This window comes from Lepidochelys kempii, chromosome 9 (genome assembly GCF_965140285.1).
Source record: "Lepidochelys kempii isolate rLepKem1 chromosome 9, rLepKem1.hap1, whole genome shotgun sequence".
Classification (NCBI taxonomy): Eukaryota; Metazoa; Chordata; order Testudines; family Cheloniidae; genus Lepidochelys; species Lepidochelys kempii.
The window spans coordinates 82,967,620-82,994,552 of NC_136388.1; the positions used below are offsets into that span (position 1 = coordinate 82,967,620).

Consider the following 26,933-nt stretch of genomic DNA (forward strand, 5'->3'; position numbering starts at 1 on the left):
GAGACTAAAAGTTAAGGGAGCAATCATACAACCTCACATGAACCAGCTATTCTATAACAATCAAAATATTTTATACCCAAGGAACTTGATCTCTATGATGTCCGTGCCCCAAAGTACATGTGCACAAATAAATGAAGAACCCATAAGGGGGTACCTGCCATTGCTGCTCGTCTCAGTTGAGCTGTGAAAATGATGCAGTGTAACCTGAATTATGAAATATAATCCACAGAAGGATTACAGAAAATAGTGGTAATCATAATTTGGGACAGTAAGTATCCAAAGCCTTTACTCTAATAGTTCATATCTTTTGTGATACTCCCCAATCCTCAGGTAGCCTTGCCCAAAATAAGAAGTGCAGAATTAGAGTTAACCAAGAATGAAATAAAATTTATTTTCTGAATAGGATTCTACCCCCTATGTAGGGTCCAGCAGTATTGTCTTCTTCCCAAGGAAAAGTCTCAATTTAAAAAAAATGAAGTGAAACTTCCACAAGCAGCTTTACGCAGCCTGCAATTTAGAGAGATTTATTAAGATTTATACACTGAGGGAAAACTTTAATTGCAATATTTTCAGTAACCTTTAGTTAGCTCTTCTAAGATTCACGTGTTTCCCCCTTTGTCATATCAAATTTCTAGAGGTCTGGACACGTTTGCAACAAAATCAGTCGAGTTTCTTGTTTAACCTCAGTGCAAAAGTTAATTGTAAAAAGTAACTACATTTAACCTTTAGGCATTATGCCAGTAACCCTAATTTTCTAATTGATCTTTGGAGTCTGTATGTTTCCAATTACTCTAGGCTGCAGTCTCTCTTATACAAATTGTACCCCTTAGGTAAATGCTTGAAAGGAGATTTCAAAAAGTCAAGGTATAATCATTCTGGAACTGAAATTTAGAGCAGCTGCTTGAGTTTAATTAGCCAGTGAGTTATGGCTACTTCTTTCCAAATGTAAAAAAAAATTACAGCTGATAGAAGCAGATTTTTCTGTTCCCTTTTAGAACTAACCTTTTATTTTTTCTGGAGGTCAAGGTTTATTTACACAAAATGAACCCCACCGGGCCATCGATTAAAATCAGAGCAGCTCTTGTAGGAAGTAGTAATGCTGAGTGACAATGAATTATGAGAAACTGCATGCTAAGTCATGAGAGAGTTGTACATCAACAGAACCATCACAAACAGGAAAAAACAAAGACCATGTAAAATTAGCTCAAGTTATATGGACAGGCTATAAAGATATATACAGCTCAGAGGTCACAGATGACCAATGTTCTGAAGCAAAATACTGGAAATACTCTTTAGACGCTTGCTATATGGACAACAGAGTTCCGGGTAATACAGCAGCAGTGAGCAATAATATATAAATAGACAGCAGATGGAGAGCTATCGATGTCTAGCTAGCTAACTATGATATTGATATTTCTAAGTCCCTGTATTACTTGGTATTTAATTGCTCAACACCATGCTACCAAAACAAAAATCTTTTAAGGAATGTTATATGAATTCATATAAAAAACAGTATGAAGGGTCTTTCACTGCAAGATTACAGAGATGTAAAACAAAATGCTACAGTACACATGTACATCTATGGTTAGAGAAAAAAGTTCACACTACTGACACATTACTAAGAAAATATGATCTAATACAATATACCTTGTGCCATGTGTGAGAATATGAAAAAGCCTATTGCAATGCAACACAAGGGAGCAGGTTTAGAAATGTGTGGTTGATTAAAATCTCAAAATGTTAAATTTTTCAGCACAGCCAGTGTCATTTCCTTTAATAACCCTCTCTTAAAAATGAGGATCAGACTCAGTGTTTTTCCATTTGTAAAAACTGTTTTCATTTTGTATGGCCCCTGACTAAACCTTCCTCTCCCTACTTCTAGAAGAAAGACATCCCATCTGCTTAGAATATAATAAATACATGAAATAGAGCACACGCCTGCAATCAGTAGCAACAGCCTAAGATCCACAGCAGGTGGGGTAGACAGCATGCAATCAGACCAATAGCCCTCCCATATTTGGTGATGTTGGGAAAAGAGTAGCAACTCTTCTGGTCTGAGAATGAATTAGCTGTTTCATCTCCCTTCCATCTAGAATGAACAAAGAGCTAAAAAGGAATAATTAGCTTCACAATTTTGAAGTCTGTTGTGCAGGTGACAAGTTGAAATGTGAAGGAAACGTGAGCATACTGTCACAGGAAAAGGGTGATAAGCAGCGTTCAACCTGAGTAACAGATCCATACTCTAAAGAGGGTTAATAAACTAGCTGTATAATGGACTCCTTCATTTGGACAACCCTAAATGATCAGGAGGAAAGATTTAGAGTATCACATTCTGGTTTCTATTTGCAAAGTTTAAGAAACTAATCTATTGTTTCTATTCAGAATGCTCTCTTCAAATATCCAGAACTTTTATTTAAAAAACAATGTTTTTTTCAAACAAGACAAAGCACACAGCCCTTATTCAAGAGTATAAATGTACCAAATTGAAAGATTTAAAAAGGAGACATTTTTGAGATAATCAAATGCAAAATAATTAAACATCTGAACTTTTTTTAGATAAAATATAGCCTCCTCAACATGTTAAATAAATTGAAAAATTAGGCACACATTTGAAACCAAGCGTGAGAAATGCTACCAGTGAATGTATGTTTTTGGTGTTATGCATAACGGACCACAGGGTTTAGGTTCAGATGTTAGTGCCATTCTAACAATATTTACTTTTATATTTTACATGTCTGATTAATGTCTGTGCTTCAGTTTGATTCTCATAATACTCATGTGAGATAGGTATTATCACCCCCTTCTTTTAGATGAGGTACAGACAGACAGGTTAAGTGACTTGCTGAAGGCCACCCAGTGAGACTGTGCCAGATGTGGGACTAGTATGCAAGACTTCCTGGCCCTTGAGCCCATATTCAGTCCACAAAACCATAATACTTTTCCAACTACAGAATTAGCATACACTTATTCAAGAACAAATACATTAAGGAGTTTAATAACTAATTTCCTTAATGACTTTCATAGGCAAAAAAGAATTCTTCCTTCTGCAGATGCCTCCATCACCAAATTAACTTTACAGAATAATTGTGAGGTGGAAAGATGGAAATATTACAGATGCTACACCAAGTTATACAATGTGTTGTCCCAAAAATACAAAAACTAGCTAAACGTCAACTTATCATATTGGTTTTGGCATGTCATCAGGAGAATTAAATCAATTTTACACAAATTTATCCTTTGAGAGAATGTTACAATAATCAAACAACATCTTGCAATAGACCCAATGTTTCACTTTTTCTTTAAAAAGGAGTTTGGACCACAATATGTCAAATATTGGGTTTTCTACAGAGATAGCCCCAGTGACGAGCAGGGAAACCAGAGGAATTGGCAATGGGTCAGTAAAGTGAAAAAAAATCACCGTACCCTGGATTGGGTTAAAATTCACACCTATACTATCTGTAGCAGGAAATGACATTAAGAAATTCTCTCCACTGTCACTGTTTGGAAGATATAGAAATGCTATACTAACCTTTATAAATAACAGGTTTATCTTTGTCAGTTTTGTCCCTGCTTGCCAGTTCCAGAAAATCTTCTATCAAATCCAGTGATATTAGAGACTGGCTAAAAACTAGACTGAAAAGAGAAATACGGAAATATACAACATTTTCCACTAAAATTCATTCAATGCATGTAATTATTGTATTGTTTTGCTTTACTTCTCTTCCTTCACCCTGAATGTGATCTTTAAAATGGAGTGAATGTCTTTGGTGGAGTACTGGACAAGCATGGAATGCTCTTCTGATAAAAATAAGTTAAACACACACATCTCTAACACAAATTGAGCTACAGCTCTGAGCGCAAAATAAGTGTTAACAAAGGGTGGACAATAAAGAATGGTAAGGCAGAATAATATATTTAAACAATTTAAAAAATTTCTACAAATCTATATATTATTTAACATGACTTACACTTTATCTCCAAGCTCTTCCGCCATGCGAAGAATTTCAAAGAGAAGCACCATTTTCCCAGAATGTTCCAACACTTCAGCATCTGCATCAGTGACAAAATCTTTGTACCAGTCTGGAGCTGGGCTGCCTGGGTTGGAAGAGGATGTGGCTTTACCTGTATAACAAAAATAGTATTAAGCTAAAAAGAATCTCCTCAAAACGAAAGCATGAGACTTTTCCTAAAAGGCAAATGTTTAAAAAAAACTCTTAAGACGCCAATTTTTAAAAGTAACACAAATTTTTAAAAAAGGCTCCAGAGGTGATCCCAGCAGTAACAGGATGGTAAGCCTGACTTCAGTACCAGGCAAACTGGTTGAAAATAAAGTAAAGAACAACATTGTCAGACACACAGTTGAACATAACTTGTTGGAGAAGAGTCAACATGGTTTTTGTAAAGGGAAATCATGCCTCACCAATCTACTAAAATGCTTTGAGGGGGTCAACAAGCATGTGGACAAGGGGGATCCAGTGACTATATTGTACTTAGATTTTCAGAAAGCCTTTAAAGAAGTCCCTCACCAAACGCTCATGAGCAAAGTAAGCTGTCATCATAAGAGGGAAGGTCCTCTCATGGATTGGTAACTGGTTAAAAGATAGGAAACAAAGAGTAAGAATAAATGGTCATTTTTCAGAATGAAGAGAGGTAAATAGTGATGTCCCCCAGGGGTCTGTACCGGGCCCCGTCCTATTCAATATATTCATAAACAATCTGGGAAAAGGGGTAAACAGTGAGATGGCAAAATTTGCAGATGATACAAAATCGCGCAAGATCGTTAAATCCCAGGCAGACTGCGAAGAGCCACATAAGGATCTCTCAATACTGGGTGACCGAGCAACAAAATGGCAGATGAAATTCAATGTTGATAAATGCAAAGTAATCCACATTGGAAAACATAATCCCAACTATATGTATAAAATGATGGGGTCTAAATTTGCTGTTACCACTCAAGAAAGATCTTGGAGTCATTGTGGATAGTGCTCTGAAAACATCCACTCAATATGCAGTGGCAGTCAAAAAAGCTAACAGAATGTTGGGAATCATTAAGAAAAGGATAAATAAGTCAGAAAATATCATATTCCCTCTATATAAATCCATGGTACGCCCACATCTTGAATACTGCATGCAAATGTGGTTGCTCCATCTCAAAAAAGGTATGTTGGAATTGGAAAAGTTTCAGAAAAGGGCAACAAAAATGACTAGGGGTATGGAATGAGGAGAGATTAATAAGACAGACTTTTCAGTTTGGTAAAGAGATGACTAAGTGGAGATAGGATAGAGGTCTATAAAATCATGACTGGTGTGGAGACAGTAAATAAGGAAGTGTTCTTTACTCCTTCTCATAACACAAGAACTACAGGTCACCAAATCAAATTAATAGGCAGCAGGGTTAAAACAAACAAAAGGAAGTATTTTTTCACACAACACACAGTCAACCTGTGGAACTCCTTGCCAGATGATGTTGTGAAGGCCAAGACTATAACATCTACTTTTTTCGAAGAAAAAAGAAAATCCTAAGTTCATGGAGAATAGGTCCATCAATGGCTATTAGCCAGGATGGACAGGAATGGTGTCCCTAGCCTCTGTTTACTGGAGGCTGGGAATGAGTGATGGGATGGATCACTTGGTGATTACCTGTTCCATTCATTTCCTCTGGGGCACCTGTCATTGGCCACTGTCAAAAAACAGGATACTGGTCTAGATGGACATTTGGTCTCACCCAGTATGGCCATTCTTATGTTCTACGATATAGAAGGCTTATCCCTTCAACCAAAGGTCCTGCCAGTTAGTGGTATGGAATTAAAGAAAAAATTCAGAGACTAGTGTGTTATCCTTAGAGGGTCACTATCTTCCACACACTTTTTCTGTGTTACGTACTGTTTTAATACACAGTCCTGTCACCTTCCATTTTCCTAAATTAGCATTCAACTTCTTCACCCACAACTAATATTTGCTTCCTAAAACTCAATCACAGATTTTACAAGTTTCAGAGTAACAGCCGTGTTAGTCTGTATTCGCAAAAAGAAAAGGAGTACTTGTGGCACCTTAGAGACTAACCAATTTATTTGAGCATGAGCTTTCTCACGCTCAAATAAATTGGTTAGTCTCTAAGATTTTACAAGAATGATATAACTGCTTTTAAAATACTGATCTTAAATTCCAAGCAAATGTCTACAACCCTTAGAAAGGGCACTGTACTTGGGCCTTGGGGTTATCTAGTTCATCAAACCAGAGCTATGCAGGATTGTTCCCAACAATACATTTTTTTTTTTTTTTTTTGCATTTAGGGGTTAGGGGTCTGGGAAAATAGATTTAAATCATCTCAGTGATGAGACTTTAAAAAAACAAAAACAAAAAAAAACTCTTTGCAAAAGGCACAATATACAGGAAGTACCATCAAAACTAGAGTTTTGGATTTATTTCTTTTGCAATAGTTAACATTAAGTGCAAAACACCATTATTTTTTTAAATACATTCCTGTTAATGGTGTCATCCACATTTGCCTACAAAAGGGATTCTAATATTTAGTAGTTTAACAAAAAAAGCAAAGGAGGAGACAATTTTCATATGATTATTAAAAATCCAGACTGAGGTAATACTCAGAGGCCTTCATCAGGAAAGATCCTTTGTACTAGGCACCGTACAAGTACACACAGAGTCTCTCCCCAAAGAGTTTACATTTTGTTTTGGAATGTAAATGTATTCCTGATTTAAGTCTATATAATGTTATTGACTTGAGATCATAAACAGCTGTCTAATCTGCTATTTACATAAAACTTTTAGTTAACTTGCCACTTCTATACCCTAATAAGCTGACTTCAGTCAAACTTCAAGCAAGTGATGATACTTTATATCCGAGTCACTCCTCCTAAAAATGTAGAAGATTAAAAGTGGTAAACCTGACAAGCTAGAGAGAATTAGGAAAGTCTGTATCTCACTGTATTTCTATGCCAAAATAACTGAATACCCAACAAAACAAGCAACATTTGTTTAGCTCTAGATTTGTCATTCAACAACACCTGGTTGTGAACTATTTGAAATACAGCATGCTCTCCTTCCAGGGTATTAGTATTCTCTTTATCTATTGTGAAACACTTTTGAATTCAAATATACATGTAGGCTTATTTGCAATCTCATCATTTGATCCTGAAATGTAGACAGGAATCAGGAGCTGACTTTATTTATGTTACCTAAATTCATTTTATGGAGTTGTATGTTTCTGCCTTTAATCTCCTTTGCGTTAGTGTGATAAATATTGATTTATTAGAATTACAATACAAACCTTCTTTCACTTAAAAACTTTGATCTTACTGAGGTATTTACTTATACAAAATATTTTTCTCCTATTATCTTACTATTAATTCAAAACATTCAACTTTTAAGACCCCATATAGCAAACTAGCTGAAAGGCAACTTCATCATGACAGAATAGTCATCCTCAACATTTCTGCAAATACCTCTTTCAGTGCAGAGGAAGGAATTAACCTGCAAAAGAACTCTCATTTGAAAATTTCTTTGCACATATTTTTTTAAGCATACTTTTAAATGAATGCTGAATTCTGCCCCTAATGTAGGCTGGTGTGACTGTTTAAGTCATGTTAGTGACATTGTTTGGTGTTAATACCTGACAATGCAGCATGTAAAGGATGCAGGCTGTGCATGCATCAACTAGAAATTTCCTTTTTTGAAAGTATTATCACACAACTTTTAGTTGTACTGCTGCTATATGAATTTTATTTAAAAGGTTAAATAAAACTGAAATTGGCATAAGTGTATGAAAGAGCCATTGTATAGACCAGGGGTGGGCAAACTTTTTGGCCCAAGGGTCACATCAGGGAATAGAAATTGTATGGCGGGCCATGTATGCTCACAAAATTGGGGTTGGGGTGCAGGGTAGTGTAGTGGTGCGCGATGGGGCTGAAAAGTTTGGGGTATAGGAGGATGCTTTGGGCTGGGACTGGGGGGGTTCGGAGGGCACGAAGGGCAACAGGGCTGGGGTAGGGGTGCAGGAAAGGGTGCAGGTTCTGGCTGGGGATGAGAGATTTGGAGTGCAGGAGGGTACTCTGGGCTGGGATTGAGGGGTTTGGAGAGCGGGAAGGGGATCAGGGCTGGGGCAGGGGAGAGACTCAGGGGTGCAGGCTTCAAGCGGTGCTTACCTCAAACGTGTTGCGGCCCCCGACCCAGCGCCCCGGCCGGAGTGGGGCCGAGCCACGTGTTGCGGCCCCCGACCCAGCGCCCCGGCCGGAGCGGGGCTGAGCCACGTGGTGCCGGCCCTGACCTTACGCCCTGGCCGGAGTGGGGCCGTGCCACGTGGTGCAGTCCCTGACCCAGCACCCTGGTGGGAGCGCCAGAGCGGGGCCGAGCTGCATCATGCAGCTACCAGGCTGGATCTGGCCTGTGGGCTGTAGTTTGCCCACCCATGGTATATATGGTCAAGAACAAGAGACAAATCAATGTCCTACCAGGTCACGGAAAGAGTGCCTGCCCCTCAAAAATACACCCCCCCCCCATGCAGGCCAGAAGGTCAAACTAAAGTGAGTTTCAGTTTACACTGGAGACCCACTGAAATAGGTCCACTGCCTAGTGGGAGAAAAGGTGGTCTATAACCTCAAACTGCAGGAGATGATCTGAATATGATGAAGGGGAAATGTTATTGTTTATTATTTATTTATTGGACCAGGACCCCATTTGTGCTAAGTGCTGAACAAACAGAAGAAAAGGATGGTCCCTGCCCCAAAGAGCTTACAATCAAAGTATAAGACAACAGAGGGACAGACAGACAGGGGAGTACAAAGAAACAATGAGACAATATTGGTCAGCATGCTAGACAGTGGTTTCAACACAGCAGCAGCCTAACCGTCATGAAGCATTTTGTACCCATGGCAAAGGAGCGTTTAAGCAGGGTTTTGAAGGCGTGTGAAGAAGTAGGTGTTGAAGATGTTTACAGGGAGGTCCTCCCAAACATGGGAGGATGTATAAAAGGTCCTTGTTTGAAAATTTAACAAGTGGGTGATGGAGGCTGGCAGCATGGGCTGACTGAAAGCAGGAGTTGACATCTCAGTAGTGAATGAGTAAGGATACGTAGGGTGAGGATAGGTTGTGAAGAGCCTTGAAAGAGAAGACAAGTAGCTTATGTTTGATGCAAAAGCATAAAGAGAGCTAGTGGAGGAATGCAAAGATGGGGGACATGGTCAAAGTGATGGGCTAGGAAAAGTATCTTTACAATAGCATTTTGAATGGATATGAGAAGGGCAAGATTACATTTATCACTGCCACAGAAAAGGATGTTGCAGAAATCAAGATGTGAGATGAGGCAGCCTGGATTAGTTTAATTGTGTGGATGGAGAGGAAAGGCCACACCTTAGAGATGTTATGCAGAGAGAATGTGCAAGATTTAGATACAGCTTGGATGTGAGAAACTAGAGGTCAAATCTAAGTGAAAGTGAATGAGAAAGGAGTTAGTGGGGAGGACTTGGAGGAGGAGTTCTGATTAAGAGCTCTGTTGAGCTTCAGCTGAAAGACATCCATGTCAGAGAGGCTGAGATTTTAGTTTTGACATAACAAGGCAGATCTGGAGTAGAGGTAGATCTAGGAGAAATAAGGTGTAGAGGGAGAAGAGAAGGCGAACAAGGACAGAGCCCTGTGGAACATCACAAAAAACTGGGAGGGCGGTGGGGGTGAGGAGAATTTTCCAAAGGACATGCAGAAGGAGCAATCAGAGAAGGAGGAGAACTATGAAAGGACAGAGTCACAGAAGCCAAGGGAAGATAAGATTTCAAGAAGAACATGGTCAATAGTGTCAAAATCAGCTGACAGCTCAAGGAGGACAAGGATGGAGTATTAGTGCAGAGCTCTGGCTGGAAAGAGGTCGTTAGAGAGACTTTGGCAAGAGTGGTTTCAGTGGAGTGCAAGGGTCAGAAAGTAGACTGGAGAAGAACCCCAGAGACTGACAGTAGACAGCACATTCAAGAACTCAGATGAAAGGAAGAAAGGAGAGGGGGCAGTAGTTGGAGAGGCAAATGGATCAAAGGTGTGGCATTGTTTTTTAAGATGAGAGAAACTGAAGTATGCTTGAATTGTGAGGAAAAAAAACAGAGGAGAGTCAGAGTATCGGAGAAGAGTAAGGAAATGGATGAGAAGGAGGGTAGGTGAGCAGGAGATGGGAGGACATGGGGTCACTGGGGAATTAGAGGAGGACAGTAGATGAGAAACATCTGTGTCTTTGAGAGAGGAGGAGGGTAGAACTATAGGAAAAGAAGAGAAGGGAAGGCAAGCCTAGCGGAAGGAGAAGGTCACATTGTATTTTATCAACTTTTTCTTGGAAGAAATCAGCAAGATCCTGTGTGGGAAGAGAAATGGAGACACAAAGGAAGGCAGTCTTCATCCCTTCTGTTACTGAACCCCATCCTTTCAGACAAGACCTTGGACACGATCCAAGATCCACCAATAAATCCAGATAAGTCAAATACCACTGAACGAGCTACTTAGTTCAAAATGATACCTGCATGTGCAAGGGGACAAGCCTATACTTATATGTGCCATGGGATCACATCTATTCCCATCTTAATCTCATTCCAGGACTTGCACACAGGAGACATACTCACAGCAGTCTACAGTGCAGGTGGACCTTTTATATCTGAAGCAAGATGGAAACAGGGCAAACCCTCCTCAAACTCACACTGTACCAAGCATCCATTTTAAAACTATGTATATGAAGTTAGATGAGGTCATGGATAGTAGAATCTATCTACCCACTAACATTGTAGTGATTTGTGATTAGTAAGAAATGGTATGACAGATTGTTTCCTTTTTATTATTATAAATTAATGTTGATAATATATTCCTATATATATTATCTATATATAAAAGGACCACCACCCTTTTACAACTATATTTTAATCACAACTGTTTATAAACATATATTTTTAGGGAGAACATATATTTACAAATGTATTTTAATTATGAATTATGAATTCAAATTCATTGTCATAAGAGTAATTTATCTAGGAAAGGTTATTAAACCCATAAAATGAACCTGCCAAAACATTTACCTACAAATGATTCCTATCACTCAGCAGAAAAGGAAAACAAGATTATTTAAAAACAACCATTTGAAAGTGAAGTTTACAGATGTATGCAGCTGAACAATAATCTCAAAACAGCCACCTTATTCTAGATCTATTACAGCCATCTGCTAGCTCAACATCCAAATAAAATTCCAGATGCATCAATGCATTATGTAGAATATTGTTGTTACTAATCTTTCTATTCAGATTTCCTCATAGACCCCATTTAGAAGGTGAAAAGTAACATTTATCTATCATCCAGCAGCACTGTTCACCTCTGAATTCTACTCCAAATCGACCTTAAGTTTTACAAGAATGAAACTGTTGGTTTGTGTCACCTGAAGCAGGCTTGCAGGGTATTTTGCTCAAAAATAAAAGAAAAACAATAGTTAGTTGCTCTGTCACAACACAAACTCACCCTTAGGCTGATTCTCCCTTTGTTTTCTAAAAGTATATCTATATTAGGGTTTGTTTTGTGGGGAGGGGAATTCGTGGGGAGAATGGCTTTATTGAACTGAGGACTCATCAGTTGTAACCAGGCATAGTATAAGCATGGACTGCACTAATTCCCAGCCTTGTCACGATCACCTTTTTCAACATGATGCAGCATCATATCCCAGTTTACTTGTGCATTACACTCACTTTCGTCTGACTTTACAGCCGATGGAGGGTTGTTTGCAAGTTCCTCTGTATTTCCTTCTCCACCCCCACGAGATCTTGAATTCCAGACTTTAATCACTTCAACATCATTATCACTTCCACTTCCACTTGAGCTACTCTCTTTCTTCGCTTTCTTCCCCTTGGATTTTTTTTTCCTAGAAACATAACATTGTATGTTCACTATTTAAAAATCTGCAGGTGAGAGAGCCAACAGCTGTAACAGTAAAAAAACAAAAAACCCCACAAATATTGCTTAAATTTTTGTAACTTTAAAAGAAAAGAAATCTAACAGAATTTAAGTTAAGCACGTATGTTTCACACAGAAAAGCTCAATTTACTTAGCATAATCATCAGAGCTTAAACTCATTGAAGTTTCATCTGAATCTGAAGCTATGAACTCATCCAAACTGTCTTCATCAAAGTAGCCCTGAAAAACAAAATTAATATTCTTAGAACACAGATTTTTATTAAGTACCATCATCTAGACTGAAGCCTCTATTAAAACACTTAAACATCTGTTTATTCTTCATTTAAACAAACCAAGAGTTCAGTGAAAGATCAACATTTCAAAATGTTTTAATGATGACAAAATTTCCGGGGGGGGGGGGGGGGGGGGAGTGGCCATAAGTGAAATGGCTGGCAAAATCACTGTACCCCACAGCAACAGAGATTTCCATTAATTTGCCAAAAATCTACCTAGCATTTGTCATGTCTTATTTGGAAAGCTTTCAATAGAAGCAGAAGTATGTATTTTGATATATCTAATTTACCTTATTTTCTTTACTAATATAGTCCAGCTGCAAACACCAAGGGTGAGTCCAGATTCTGCTTAACATCTGGAAGTCCTGGAAGAGCTTAGCTCCAGCTTTGCCTCTTCCACCTTCACTGCTACTACCTACACCTGACAATAAAGTTCAGATTATAGAATGAAAGCTTGAATTAAGTTTGCCAAATACTGTTCCCCCTTTGAACAACACATTTGTTTAGTATAGAGTGTTCTCTCCAGGTGCACATCTCACATTGTAATTTCTCTTTTAGAGAGGTCAAGTTACCTAGTTACAGGATTCTTTTCTAGTTAAAACAGTCAAAACTAGATTTCTGTCTTTTTCTTGATGAGTTACATGATAACATTTTTACAGAGGAGTGCATTCTCTCCTCAATGGGAATTCATATAAATCCCAGCGAAGGGGCACTCAGGTTTATTCAAGTTTGTAAAAGCAATTATTTATAAAACCTAAGATTAATATAAATGTTATGATTTTGTAAAGTTTCAGTTAATTCAGATCATTGTTTAATGTAACTATTTCCTTGCATATTTTGTCACTTTAAAACTGTGCTAATGTAAAACAGCCAGAAGCTGTTAATACCTTGTCTATTTTCATTGACAAAGCTGAATTTGCTGCAAAAAGTGAACAGCATTTGTAGTGAACGACTGGATTAAAAAAATTCTTTTATTTTTAATAGCCTAAAGCAGGGGTATCCAACCCACGGCCCACCAGAGCATTTCATAAGGCTTGCGGCCTGCTTCAACACAATATACTAACAGATGATTCATTAGCGTTTTGTCATCAGGTTTACATCATTTTGTGTGCTCTTTGCTGTTTTTTTCCTGTTTTCTGTAATGCTGGTGCACGTTTTATGCACTGGATTTCTTTATTTGTTTTTAAATAGACAATACTGTACATAGAAACAACCTATCTAAATACATACAAACCAGAATCTGTTGGCTCTCACAAATTTGTGCTTAGGTTTATGTGGCCCTCTTGTGTAATAAGGTTGGGCACCACAAGCCTAAAGGGTTGACAAAGAAACAATGTCAACTTGAAGTTTTTGAAACTGACTTATCTGTACAGTGAAGCCTGTTTAAACAAAATAACTGGAAAAATCATACATTTTCTGAATCACAAAAATAAATGCCTGTGGGTGAACCAGGCTAAAAAGCTTATTCAAGAATTTCAGTCAACAGGCTATAGAAAGAAGACTGTAGTAAAATGAAGGCATAAGGGAAAGTATGATAGCAAGCTGCTTTTTGCCACATTATAAAGAGTTACTCTACAGTTAGCTCCATGTAATAATTATTCCTTTATGTTCCTAATAAAAGGTAAAAATAACACTGTGGTAGCTGGGATGGCTCTTATGGATTTGGAAGGGTCCCTACAAAAGTGCTAAGTTCAGATGCCCTAACTCCATGATACAGAAACAGAGAAGAAACCACCTCCTCTAAAATCTCTCATGCAATTAAAAAAATTATTACAGATTATATAATATTTTCTACATTAATGAAAAGTAGAAAAACTATTTTCATATTTGGAGTAAAGACTAACTTTCTAAGATTATGTATTCTAGTGGCAACTTGTACCACATCTGAAAGTACTTCGATAAAACACTGAACTTTTTATTTTTATTTGTATTTGCGGGTAAAGAGAAATTTCTTCTACTGGAACTTCAGCCTCAGTAGTAGGATTCATTTTTCAGATATTTACCTAATACAAATCAGAAGGTACTTTGCTTAGTTGAAACTGCTGGAATACCAAATGCAGAAAGTGGCACTTAACTTAGGGACCAGTCAAATGGCTTAGAAGATAGCAATATGGATGGATATTAACAAGGAAGACTCAAGATCTAGACAGACTTGTGACACTGTCAGTCCTTGAGTGAGTTGGGGAGTTTTAGTCTCAATAAAAAAAAAACTAATGACTTATCACAGAACATTGTACATCCCTGGGGTGTGAGAGACTCAAAGCCCATTAAAGTACATGAGAACCTTTCTATTGACTTCAGCAGGCACTGGATCAGTCTGTTTGCCTTCTATCAGCTACAAAGTAAAAGGTGTGCAAGCAACTGCTGTCCAGTAAACGAATAGGGAATTCTTCAGTGGCAGCACAGAATAAGAACAAAGTAACAGCACTAAAAGATTAGTCACACTGGGCTAATTTTTCAGTCAGTATGTGCCCCAGGCGATCCTATTTTTAAGGGTATGTTGTTTGTAGCATGGTAGGTAAAACACAGTTTATATCAGAAAGCCTAAAAATTTCAGCAGACAAACACACACGTATAAGAAGCCAGCAAAAGTTTTGAAGACTTCACAAAACTACTTCTATTGCTTTGATAAAAAATAGTTGTTCTGAGGAAGCAGTGTGTTTTCACCTACTGAGCTGTTTCAATGAAACTTACAGTTCACTTATTTTTAAGCACACGGATAACTTTAGGAGGATATGCATTTGGAATGTTGTAGTAATGAACAGAATACAAATATATTTTTCTTCAGTGCATCTATATAGGTGAGAGCCAATACTGAATAGAGGTTTCAGAGTGGTAGCCATGTTATTCTGTTTCAGCAAAAACAATGGAGTCCTTGTGGCACCTTAGAGTCTAACAGATTTATTTGGGCATAAGCTTTCGTGGGCTAAAACCCACTTCATCAGATGCATGGAGTGAAAAATACAGTAAACAGTATATATATTACAGCACATGAAAAGATGGGAGTTGCTTTACCAAGTGGGGGGCCTGTGTTAACGAGGCCAATTCAATTAAGGTGGAAGTGGCCTATTCTCAACAGTTGACAAGAAGGGGTGAATATCAGAGGGAAAATTACTTTTGTAGTGCTAATGAGGCCAATGCAATCAAGGTGGATGTTGACCAAAAACAGTTGACAAGGTGTGAGTATCAGCAGAGGGAAAATAACTTTTTGTAGTAACCCATCCACTCCCAGTCTTTATTCAGGCCTAATTTGATGGTGTCCAGTTTGCAAATTCATTCCAGTTCTGCGGTTTCTCATTGAAGTCTGTTTTTCAAGTTTTTTTTGTTGAAGAATTGCCACTTTTAAGTCTGTTATTGAGTATCCAGGGAGATTGAAGTGTTCTCTACTGATTTTTGAATATTACAATTCTTGGTGTCTGATTTGTGTCCATTTATTCTTTTTTGCAGAGATTGTCTGGTTTGGCCAATGTACATGGCAGAGGCGCACTGTTGGCATATATCACATTGGTAGATATGCAGGTGAATGAGCCCCTAATGGTGTGGCTGATGTGGCTATGATGGTGTCCCTTGAATAGCTATGCAGAAAGAGTTGGCAACGGGGTTTGTTGCAGGGATTGGTTCCTTGGTTAGTGTTTTTGTTGTGTGGCGTGTGGTTGCTGGTGAGTATTTGCTTCAGGTTGGGGAGTTGTCTGTAAGTGAGGACTGGCCCGTCTCCCCAGGTCTGCGAGAGTGAGGGATCGTCCTTCAGGATAGGTTGTAGATCCTTGATGATGCTGACCCCCTACTTGGTAAGGCAACTCCCATCTTTTCATGTGCTGTAATATATATACTGCTGACTGTATTTTTCATTCCATGCATCTGATGAAGTGGGTTTTAGCCCACGAAAGCTTATGCCCAAATAAATTTGTTAATACAGAATAGACTAAGTTATAGGGTTGATTAGTGATGAGCTCTACAAGACTATTAAAACACTGTATGTGTTCTGCTTTGAAACACACGCAGGTTGGGGGGGGGGTGTTTAAATAAAGGTTTTACTCCTTATTAAAAAAACAAAACAAAACAAACAAAACCTGAAAAAGAGCTTTTGGTTTTTAGACCTGCAATTTTTATAAATGAAATTACCAACACTGGTTCCGGATGACTGGTTAGATTAGCATCTTAACTGAAATAAAGGAAACAGCCCACACAAAGTTTGAAAAAGAAAACCTAGCTGGCAATTTAGCTAAGACACCACAAACTACACCCAGCTATAATCCAAGCAAGTAAGACAACACTCTGAATATCATATCCAAGTTGAACATCTGCTGTAAATCACAGTTTGATACAAAATGCAATTAATCTTTTATCATCCTTTTCTTGAATTAAACTTGGGAGGGTAACTGCAACAGCAAAACAAACCGTGAACAGTCACTGCAGCAGCTATATACAATCAATTTAAACTGTGCCACATACTTCAGTCTATCTAATGCTAAAAAGATTAAGTTAGTACACATTTGCATGATGGACTAATTTAGTAACAGTTCTAAAAAGCAAATGTATGCTAGGTTATTCATTAGATAAAAATATGATTGTATCATCATCATGACCCCATGTATTCTGCAACCACAGAATTTAACATGAAGAATATTTCATTATCATAGAATAAATTAGTGTTGCTACAGAGTTTAGGGATAGTTGCTGTAGAACTTTAGAGCTGCTGCTGTGGAATTTGGTCCAATTGTGCCACTGAGTGCATAAGGCCTTTGCTAGCTTCTTGAGTTACCATTATTGATGGTAAATACAACACTATCACTTTAGAAGTGCTGCTGACACTGGCAGGTTTTGCAAGATGCTGAACTGCAAGCCCCAAGAAAACCACCAACGTTTTAGAGTCAAGAGCACAGCAGTTCTCAGCATTTGAACATGCCTTTGTTCAAGCTGTAAGATTTTTTAAATTCAACAAGTTTGTGTATGGCCTTGCTTCTTCTAAAATGCTAAGGAAGTTAAAAATTAGAAAGGCAAACTGGTCCTGAGACATCACGGAAATCTAATGACAAACTTAAGTCTTTTCACTACCAGACCAGTGGGATGTGGAATGAGACGGAGGGGGCAACTCCATATCACGCTTGCAAACGAGTAACGTGAAAGATTAACCAGTACTGCTCTCAGAACAAAGGCACGCTGAAAGATTCTGAGGACAAACCAGGTCTAGGATGTGATCAAATCAACTAATTTCCTCTTGAAACAAATGTGGGTCCCCAGATGTAAAAGACTTGTGTAATAATCCAAAGTCCGCTTGAAATAACGGGTTTGCTTAAAGAGTACCAGCAATTAATCCACATAATGTATGAATTACTTAAATTATATTTTTGGGGAGGAAGAGAAAGGAAAGGAGTAATGAACCACAAACAAGAAATGTAAGTATTCGTATTCTTCAGTAAATATTTAGTTATATGTAACCATCTGCGCCAAAGTGGATTTCTACAGCAAACCAAAAGGGACCATTTATAGCGTGTTATGAAAACATTAAAAAAAAACTGATTAAATGATGATCAATCACATTACCTAAGTGTACTTTAGTTACCTACCTGTCAAGTGATCCAAGTAGTACTGATACAGCTTACACTGAATAGATGTCATTCTAACTGCTAAAACATATTCATATTTTGGTGGCAGGAACTTCGTTAATGCTGTGTAATCTTTCCTCTGTTAATTTACAAAAGGATGTTAGTCAAACAGATAAGTGTGTATAAAGCAAGTGGATTCTTACTCAGAGTTTAAAAACCTGTGGCACCTTAAGAGATCAAATGTACCACAAAAGCCACCTCTAGGATGTTTTCTAACCACAGAGAAAAAACTATAATACACAATGAAAGCCAAATTATACCAGCCCATCTGCACAGGACCATTTAATCTAGTGCAGCTGGTTGCACACTACACATATCTCCTCTATGCACACATTTTACGCCTCTGCTGTGTCAAATGCAATTTCAATAGTTGTTTCCAGTGACTGCTTCTCTTCAGCATAGTTACCTTCTTCAGGTCTGGGTGAACGAGCCCCAAATGACAGTGTTTGTATTATGGACACTGAATGTGACTCCACAGGAAAGCCACTCATGATTTTGGAGTGTGGGTGTGATTCATGATTTTTGAATGCTTGTTTGGCAATGCTATTTCTAATCCCTTTCCTCATTCACCTGCCTACAGTCTCTGCTACTCTTCATCTGCCTCCTCACCCTCCAAATGGTGGGTGTTGACAGTTTAGGGGCTGACAAAACTCCCCACGGTTTGTCACAGGGCTACTCCCTTTGTGGCAAACCAAGAGAAGTTTGTTGGACCCAGGGACTAGTTTAGGACATCTAATAATGCTTAAATATTAAGTTATTTGTGTATTAATTAAGATTTTCATAGTTGCTGCCTTCCTTCTTTCTGATATGAGCAGGACAGCTCAGTGGGAATGGCTTGTTCTCCAGTACTGTACTACTGTATATTTAGCTTCAGCTGGGTAAGGCCCCTCTTGCTACTGTGTATCTTCAAGTGGCTTTCCATTTTCAGATGTATTGGTGCAGGAGATACCAAAAAAAAATTTCCAGTGTGGACCATTTTTATTTTTTATTATTATTATTTCTTTAAATAGAGACACTGCCTGATGGTCCAGCTCCCTTCCCTATTTATGACCACATGACTCACCATCACACCCCTTCATAATCATTTATAACATCTCTGTGGCAATGATAGCAACTGCCTAAACATGAAAAAGTAATATTGGGGAAGGATTTATGTATTTTTAGGCGTCTTTCAGGCAACAGGTGTTTCGTCCTTTTAAAAAAAGGAAATCAGTCTTCATCCCCGCTTCCTCCTCTTCCATCTGTTTTGATTCTCTCAAATGGAAATAGGAGAGCCAGCTTCAACAGTTAGACAGTTCTCCATGGACCACCATCTTACCATACATTTTAGGAAACAGTAAAAGGCAGGCTGGTTTTTAAGTTTAAATTCAGAATATTTCAAAACTGAAGTACTGATATCCTATCTGATAATATAGATTACTGGTCCAGTAAGTCAGGAAAACAATTCTCCAAGTTGTGTGTGTCCTGCCTAAGATGCACTGACAGGGTTTGTAAAGACTGCGAAGCTTTTACAAGATTTTCTGTTTATATGGAATTTCTGAATTATTTACAATTCAAACTACTTATGAAAACTATACATTGAGTCAAAATGATAACGAAATTACTGGACTATGTATGTAGCAATTGTAGATGCAAATTTAGAGGACCCAGACCATAACATTTTTTTAATTCAAAGGAAAATAGATTACTATAATATTAAGTTGATTGAGTTAACGTGAAGGTAAAGTATTTCCATACCTGAACACATCCAGCTAGCATCTCATACAGTATGTGGGCACGCTTCTTCATTACTCTAACATCTACCATGGTGGAGTCTGCACACTGACCATTCTGGATTGGATTTATAAACCGATTTCTGAATTCCTTAATTGACCCAAGCAAATTTTCCTTGATAAAATTAACCATGCAGTGATCTGGAAGAGAAAGATCAACTCCAGTTCTTTAAAATTAAATAGTTCCTATGGAAAAGTTTGTTTTAAGGAAAGCAGAGAATGGGTGTGTGTACACCTTTCATAAACTCTTTTCTGTTAAGCAAGGTAATGTAAGGCCAAAATTTTCCCAAGTGAGTCCTTAAAGTTAAACATCTACCATCCATATTTAGGTACCTATGTACTTTGATTTTCAGACGGTATTAACCATTTTTGAAAAATTGGCATAAATGTTGATCTGATGCATTGATGTAAGACTTACTTGGAATGTCGTACTGCCTGTGAGCTTAAACATGCAGGGAAGCAATGATATAGAAAAATTATATTTACAGTAGGTTTTGTAATAGTTGAAAACAAAATTATGGCAGTCAGTAGAGGCATGCATTACCGGGGGATTTCATTCTAAATTAACTAGACTTCCAAGAGTGACTTAGTATGTAAGCATCAGATTTCTAAAGCAGTTTACATAGCTAAAACATCTCCAATACATTTATCCAGAAGGTAAACTAAAAAGTAATGAAAATTATTCTACTAGCTGTAAGGTGTGGTCTGGTACCACCAGGAACAGATTATTTTCTCCTACTTCAAAACTAAATATATTTATAATAATATATTACTATACTGGCAGAAATGTATTGAAGGAAATGTTTTCTGCACTGACTATAGAAGCATTTACTTACATTCTATAAGATTATTCTGCAGGGGTGTTCCTGTAAGAATTATTCTCCTCCTGGATCGTATAGAATTCATAGCTTTAGAAACAGCAGAAGCTTCATTTTTTAATATGTGCCCTTCATCACAAATAACAAAGTCAGGGCCTAGAAGAAAATCAAGATGTCTAATGCAATTAACTTTATTTTCTGTAACCACGAGGACGCTCGTGTCTACAAGAGTCTGACTTTGCTCTATTAACAGGCAACCATATGCTGTTTTTAAATAAAGCTCTCTAGATTTAAGGGCATTAAAGCCCATACCCTTGGGCTTGCAAATGCATTCACAGTAGTTGATTCTTCCAAGATACGTAACATAGTGCACAATGTATTAGTGGGTAGAATTAAGCAAAACGTTTTACAGTACATTCCTATTAAAAACGTCTAAACGCACACTATAGAGACAAGATGAGTGAGGGAATATGTTTTATTGAACCTAAGGAAGAGCTCTGGGTAGCTCAAAAGCTTGTCTCTCTCACCAATAGAAGTTGGTCCATTAAAAGATATTATCTCACCCACCTTGTTTCTCTAATATCCTGGAATCAACACGGCTACAACCACACTGTAAAATGTATATTAGTAATGCACGTTTTCCCTGTCAAGTTTCATAAGCACACATTTTTAAAGTCACATTACACTGCCATCTATTGGTGACTGATAAGAAGTTATAAAGAGAACCAAAGTCCAACAGCAACTTTCTGTATGAAGACAACAGAGCAGTATGCAATATCCTACTTGACAACAGATAGAGCTGAAAGCCTAATGAGTTATCCAAGTGGTAAACTTGATTTGCCCACTGGTAAAAGACAAATTTTATTTGATGTTAAATAATATCAAAGGCCCAGCTCAAAGTTCCCCCAAGCTTTTTTTTTTTTTTTTTAAAAACATTAATTTCAAGCAAAGCAACAACTTCATTTTTATTGGGTTTAATGCCAACACATATCAATCACTTCTTGATACTTAACTTACACAAAAATTCTTAACATTTAAATTTACAACTACCTCTATAAATTTGGATGCCACGATAGCAAGAGAGAAAAAAATATATGAAAACTTCTTTTAGAAAGCCAGCTGCCTGATCAATCCCTCATAAAGATAGTTTGTTTCCAATACAGCTTTGCAAAATTCTACCTGCCCATTCATCCACGACAAGTAGCCTTTTCTAACAAGTAACCATACGATTTGTTTCTTTTATTATCACAGTCAAAGCCAAATAACTAGGTTTTGTGCTTAGACTAGTACTTTTTCATGACAAATATGCATGTCTAATCTAGGCCATTGTAGAATAGCTCCTCATCATTCTCCTAGAAGCTAATGCTGGGATCAGAGACCCATCACTCAAGGTATAACTATTAAATAACACAATGCATTTATATTGTATTTTCCATCAAAGAATCTCAAAGTGCTTGAGAAGTATTAATTCAGCTTTACACATGGAGAAAACTGAGGCACAAAGAAGCCCAAAATCAAATAGAGACAGATCTCAGAGCTACTAATCATGTGTTTTAGTCACAAGACCATTCTTTCCTCATCAGTAAGAATAAGCTAGCAACTCCTTTATGACTAAATGCATCTTGCCCAATGCACCTTCATGAAGCCGAAGACTTAGAATTTAAAATTAATTTGTCTTGCTTTGTGGTCATTGTCATTTGATCAGCCATTAATTTTTCCCATTCTGCTGTGAAGGACCAACCCAGAAAAAGGACATGAGTTTGGACATGATGGAGATGGAGACAAGGCAGAGCACAATGAGCTATCAGAAAGCCAAGAACTATTTAGGGTCTACTCATCAGAAGAGCGGTGCAGATCACCTGCACTCAAAAGACAATGCCACTATTCTTAATGACAGGTTTCAGAGTAACAGCCATGTTAGTCTGTATTCGCAAAAAGAAAAGGAGTACTTGTGGCACCTTAGAGACTAACCAATTTATTTGAGCATAAGCTTTCGTGAGCTACAGCTCAATTCATCGGATGCATACCGTGGAAACTGCAGCAGATATTATATACACACAGAGATCATGAAACAATACCTTCTCCCACCCCACTGTCCTGCTGGTAATAGCTTATCTAAATTGATCATCAAGTTGGGCCATTTCCAGCACAAATCCAGGTTTTCTCACCCTCCACCCCCCTACACACAAACTCACTCTCCTGCTGGTAATAGCCCATCCAAAGTGACAACTCTCTTCACAATGTGCATGATAATCAAGGTGGGCCATTTCCTGCACAAATCCAGGTTCTCTCACCCCCTCACCCCCCTCCAAAAACCACACACACAAACTCACTCTCCTCCACAGACCATCTTTTATTAACTAGCCCATAACTCAAGGTAAGATCCATATCTTTGCCTTAGCTTCAGCTGAAGAGAGTTCACAGCTTTTCTTCACTCGTGTTATACTTCAGTGGCCACCCTACTGGATGAAACAGGGAAGCCAAGGCTGTCTGTAGCAGGGAGATTACATATTAGGTAAACAGTTTTGCCCTGGCTCTCCACGTTAGGCAGCTGGCAGCTTTCCAGACTCACGACCCACACAGAATATCTAGTTCGTTGTTGACTTCTTCCCTCCCACAGATACTGATTTTTCCTTAACTTTTAATTTCCCTACTCATAGGAAAAAAAAGCATTCAGGGATCTGAGTTTCCCAATTAGTATAACTGTGCATTAATCAAACACTGGGGATGCACATAAGTTTCATCAGTATATCTTTAAATTTCTTTTCACTGTTTTAGGTTTTTGAAGGTTTAGATCCTCTTTTCCCTCCCCCCACCTATTCTCTTGTGTTACCCATTCATTTAAAATTGTTGGAGGAGGAGTCTCTGCATGGCGACCATGGAGGAGTGGCTCCCACTGGTGCCGGTGACCAGTGCCAGGGTGGGGAAGACAAGGACTGAGCCAACAGGGCTCGTTTCCCTTTAAATGGCACTGAAGGCCCCGGTACCAAATAGTAACCAGTGGCCACATGCTCCCTTCCACCAGTCAGCACCACCACCACCAAACTCTTGTACTGTCTGTGACTCTGGTACCAACAGCGAGAGCAAGTTTCTGGCCGAAGCTAAAGCCTCAGCCGTGGACGGCATTGCAATAATCCCGGCACCATGCTGACCTTCCAATGCTGACAGTTCGGCTGGTACCAGACTCAAATGAGCCCACATAGGGGCCAGAATCAAAGCATCAAAGCACTGAGCTGCCAGAGCCAAGAAGTGACCTTGGTCACAGGTCACACTCTGCTCTGGTCTCCATGTCTGGCCATCCTTGGGGTCGGAGAACATCCTCTCTCGGTCAGCAGCTTCTTCTGTTTCTTCCTTGGTATTGGGGATGTCAAATGGCTTTGTGACTCTTGGACAGTGGAAGGAGCACTCCTCACTGATGCTGAGGTACTCGGTGCCAAGTCCGAATGGCACGGTTCCAAGGAGGGTCTCACCTCTGCATCCATTAGTTCAGTCTAGCCTCTCCATCCTTTTTGGTATGGGGCTTAAAGTCTCTGCAAATTTTGCAGAAGTCCCCAATATAAGCTTCACCCAAGCACTTAAGACAACCGGAGTGCAGGTTACTCAGGGGCACAGCCTAGTTGCAAGAAGCACAAGGCTTGAAGCCTGGCGACCGAGGCATGCCTCGGTACTGAGAGCGGACGCTAAACAGAGAGAACTAACTGAACAAACTACCGAGACGTAACTATCAACAGCAAATACTGAGAAGACAAAGTCTACTGAGAACTTGCAAGAGTGAGGGGAACAGTCCCAGCAACTGTCATGGGTGGTAAGAACGAACTCAGGGGGTGTGGGATTGGCAAGGCCCTTTATACCGGTGCAATGGATACGCAGCACCAGAGCCAACCCGATGGATACCACTGAAGAAAAAATTTCTGGTGACTGTGCTCAGGGCGTGCACATACCTGCACTGGAATGGACATGTGCAATCACTTGAAGAAAAAAGGTTGACCAAAAGGGATATTTAAGAGATGAGGAAAGGTCATCAACATATTTTTTGTACCTTGTATCTTTTTTCATATGAGTACATCTCATTCATATCCACAAGAGAGTCCTAGCTTAAAATACTCTGAGTCATAACTGAACATTTTTGTAATATAGCTGTGTTACAGAAATCACCCATGCAGAAACTAAGTTAACTGTAAATAAAACAGCTTAGTGGGTTCATTAATACATCATTAAATGATTTTCCTAAAAGTATATGTAAAAAGAAAAATACTAAAACATTTCCCACTTGCAAGAGTTCTAAATTCAGCCCATACCCTTAAATGGACAGCTTAATTGCTACTCTGAGTCCTTACATTAACAACATTCACTTACCTGGATCAACCAGAGCCTTGTTAAATATTTCCTTAAGTTTTCTACTTTTCACATTCCTGCCTTGTGCAAGATTACGGTACATCTCATAACCTATGATCATAACTCCTCCATCTTCCTGCCATCGCTGCAGCATATAGGATCTTTCTTGAGGGCGTTTTACAGTTGCTAATTCAGAAACCTTTTGAAAGAGAATACTGGATGTTGGACTCTGCTTTTAACCAAGACAAAACAGGAGTCTTGCAGAGTACTACACAACTTTTAAATACCTAGATCACACCTACTACATCAGTACAAGTAAATTTTCTGTATACATAAAACACAATCTCTAGTGTGCACTTTGAATGGTGTAATTTTGTCATAATCACTCAAACTGTTCAGCTATATAAGGGACTTTTAAAAAAAGAAAATTCTTAAAAATGAAATACCTCTAGTTTCTCATCATCTTCTAAACCTTCTTGCCATTTTTCAAACTCATTCAGCCAGTTCAAGGCAGTGTTCAGTGGACACACCACGAGAGCTGTGCTGAAATCCAGTTTATCACACAACAGAACTGTATGGAGAAAACTCACTACCTGTAAAGGGAACCAAGCAAACTACTACTTAGTAGGAGAATACTTAAGGAAAAAAAAAAGTTGCACACAGACACACACAGCACCACCATCATTACACACACATCCATGTCCAGTCTTCATTTTCTCCAAATAACGTATAAAAGTTTACAAACAACAATCTTCCTACCCAAACAGCCTCACCCTTTTTGGGGGAGTAGTAGTTAAGACTTTGGGAAGAGGCAGGGCAGAGCAGGGGCAGGGGGTTGGGGGAAGGGATGGAGTGGGGGCGGGGCCTGGGGTGGAATGGAGGTTGCCCCAGCCCCACATCCCCCTAGGGACCGCCCTGTGTGTTTGAGCCTCCTTTCTTCCCCATTGAGAATAAGCCCAACTCCTTAAATTATTTATAAGGAAAGACTGGAGTTTCTTGAAATTTGGCACCAATCTTGCATTACATGCTTTCCAAGTTAACAATTCCTTCAGTATGGTGACCAGTTCTGTACACCATATAACAGTTCATTCCAAACTTCAGGACTGTGCTGCAAATATGCAACATTCAATGGAAACTAAGCTGCTTTTAGCCCTTGGAACTATCCTGCCATCACCAGGTGGAGAACTAGTATACTTGCTCTTATTAAGATGAGAGCTGCTGTTAACATCTTATGCTAAAAATACTCAAGTGTGAAAGGAAAGAGTGCCCAAAGAAATTGGTCATTTAAGCCATCCTGGAGACTTTGACCACTCATTTTACTTGACCTTCATCTCCTTGTTATTTCAAGGTATTACAGAAAATCTCTTAAAACCGGTCTTAAAACCTGTACTTAAAACCTGTACTTCTTACAATGGAAATAAGTGGAGGACAAAAGAACACAGAAGCAGCCGAAAGTTAGAGAGGAAGTTACTGAAAAATAATTGTAAAGGGGGCAGGGGGAATCAATTGCGATTAGATTATAAAGAATGCCCATGAAGACACAATGTATGTTTGTTACTGGCCTTCTGTCCAATAGGAGAGTTACACCCATTAATTCCTTAATCATATGAGCAGTTATAGGTGACACAGAAAAAGAAACGTTCTGCTGTGAAAATATTTCGTAATGATAGAAAACTCTCTTCTTTATCATCTGGATTATCAGATGATCCAACTTGCACATTTGTCATATTAACAGATTCCAATATTTTCCAATGTCTAGTATAAGGTACTAAAGGTTTGCCTAAAAGTCAGATTATGCCAATTCAGAATTGTTTTAGGAAATACTAAAAGGTCAATTTCAGGATTTATGTGAAACCGTAACACTTCCTATGATTTAAGATGGACAAAATAATCGTTTGTGACATCCATAAATGTTGATACTCTTAGAGGCATCATATCAGCCAACAGGATGCTACTTCTAAAGACAGCAGTCTCTTCACACTGGAGATGAGACTATTTTTTTAATATATTAAAACCTATACTGCATCTGAGTTGCCTGATTTTAATACAACTTCCCCTTGAGAAAATAAGGGCTAAATCTCTACAGAATTCTGCTATAGTAGAACTACAAATGAAATCACTGACAGTGAACAGACAGGTATCTCAGACATGACCAGGGGATAATCCGGAGCCACTGAGGAAAGGAACCAA

The 26,933-nt window shown here is 38.6% G+C and overlaps 1 protein-coding gene across 8 annotated transcripts in view; it reads right to left on the reverse strand.

The window, feature by feature from the left end:
- Positions 1–26,933, reverse strand: part of ATRX (ATRX chromatin remodeler) — a 140,915-nt gene that overhangs the window by 36,663 nt on the left and 77,319 nt on the right. For 7 of the 8 annotated variants that reach the window (XM_073361136.2, XM_073361133.2, XM_073361132.2 and 4 more), the window contains 10 exons: positions 25,190–25,336; positions 24,765–24,942; positions 20,427–20,564; positions 19,556–19,731; positions 17,780–17,897; positions 12,503–12,633; positions 12,071–12,159; positions 11,715–11,887; positions 3,969–4,122; positions 3,530–3,633 (listed from right to left, as the gene is read on the reverse strand). In XM_073361136.2, coding sequence (XP_073217237.2) covers positions 3,530–3,633; positions 3,969–4,122; positions 11,715–11,887; positions 12,071–12,159; positions 12,503–12,633; positions 17,780–17,897; positions 19,556–19,731; positions 20,427–20,564; positions 24,765–24,942; positions 25,190–25,336 — 1,408 coding nt within the window. The remainder of the gene's footprint in view (positions 1–3,529; positions 3,634–3,968; positions 4,123–11,714; positions 11,888–12,070; positions 12,160–12,502; positions 12,634–17,779; positions 17,898–19,555; positions 19,732–20,426; positions 20,565–24,764; positions 24,943–25,189; positions 25,337–26,933) is intronic. The other variant, XM_073361139.2, reaches the window with a different exon arrangement.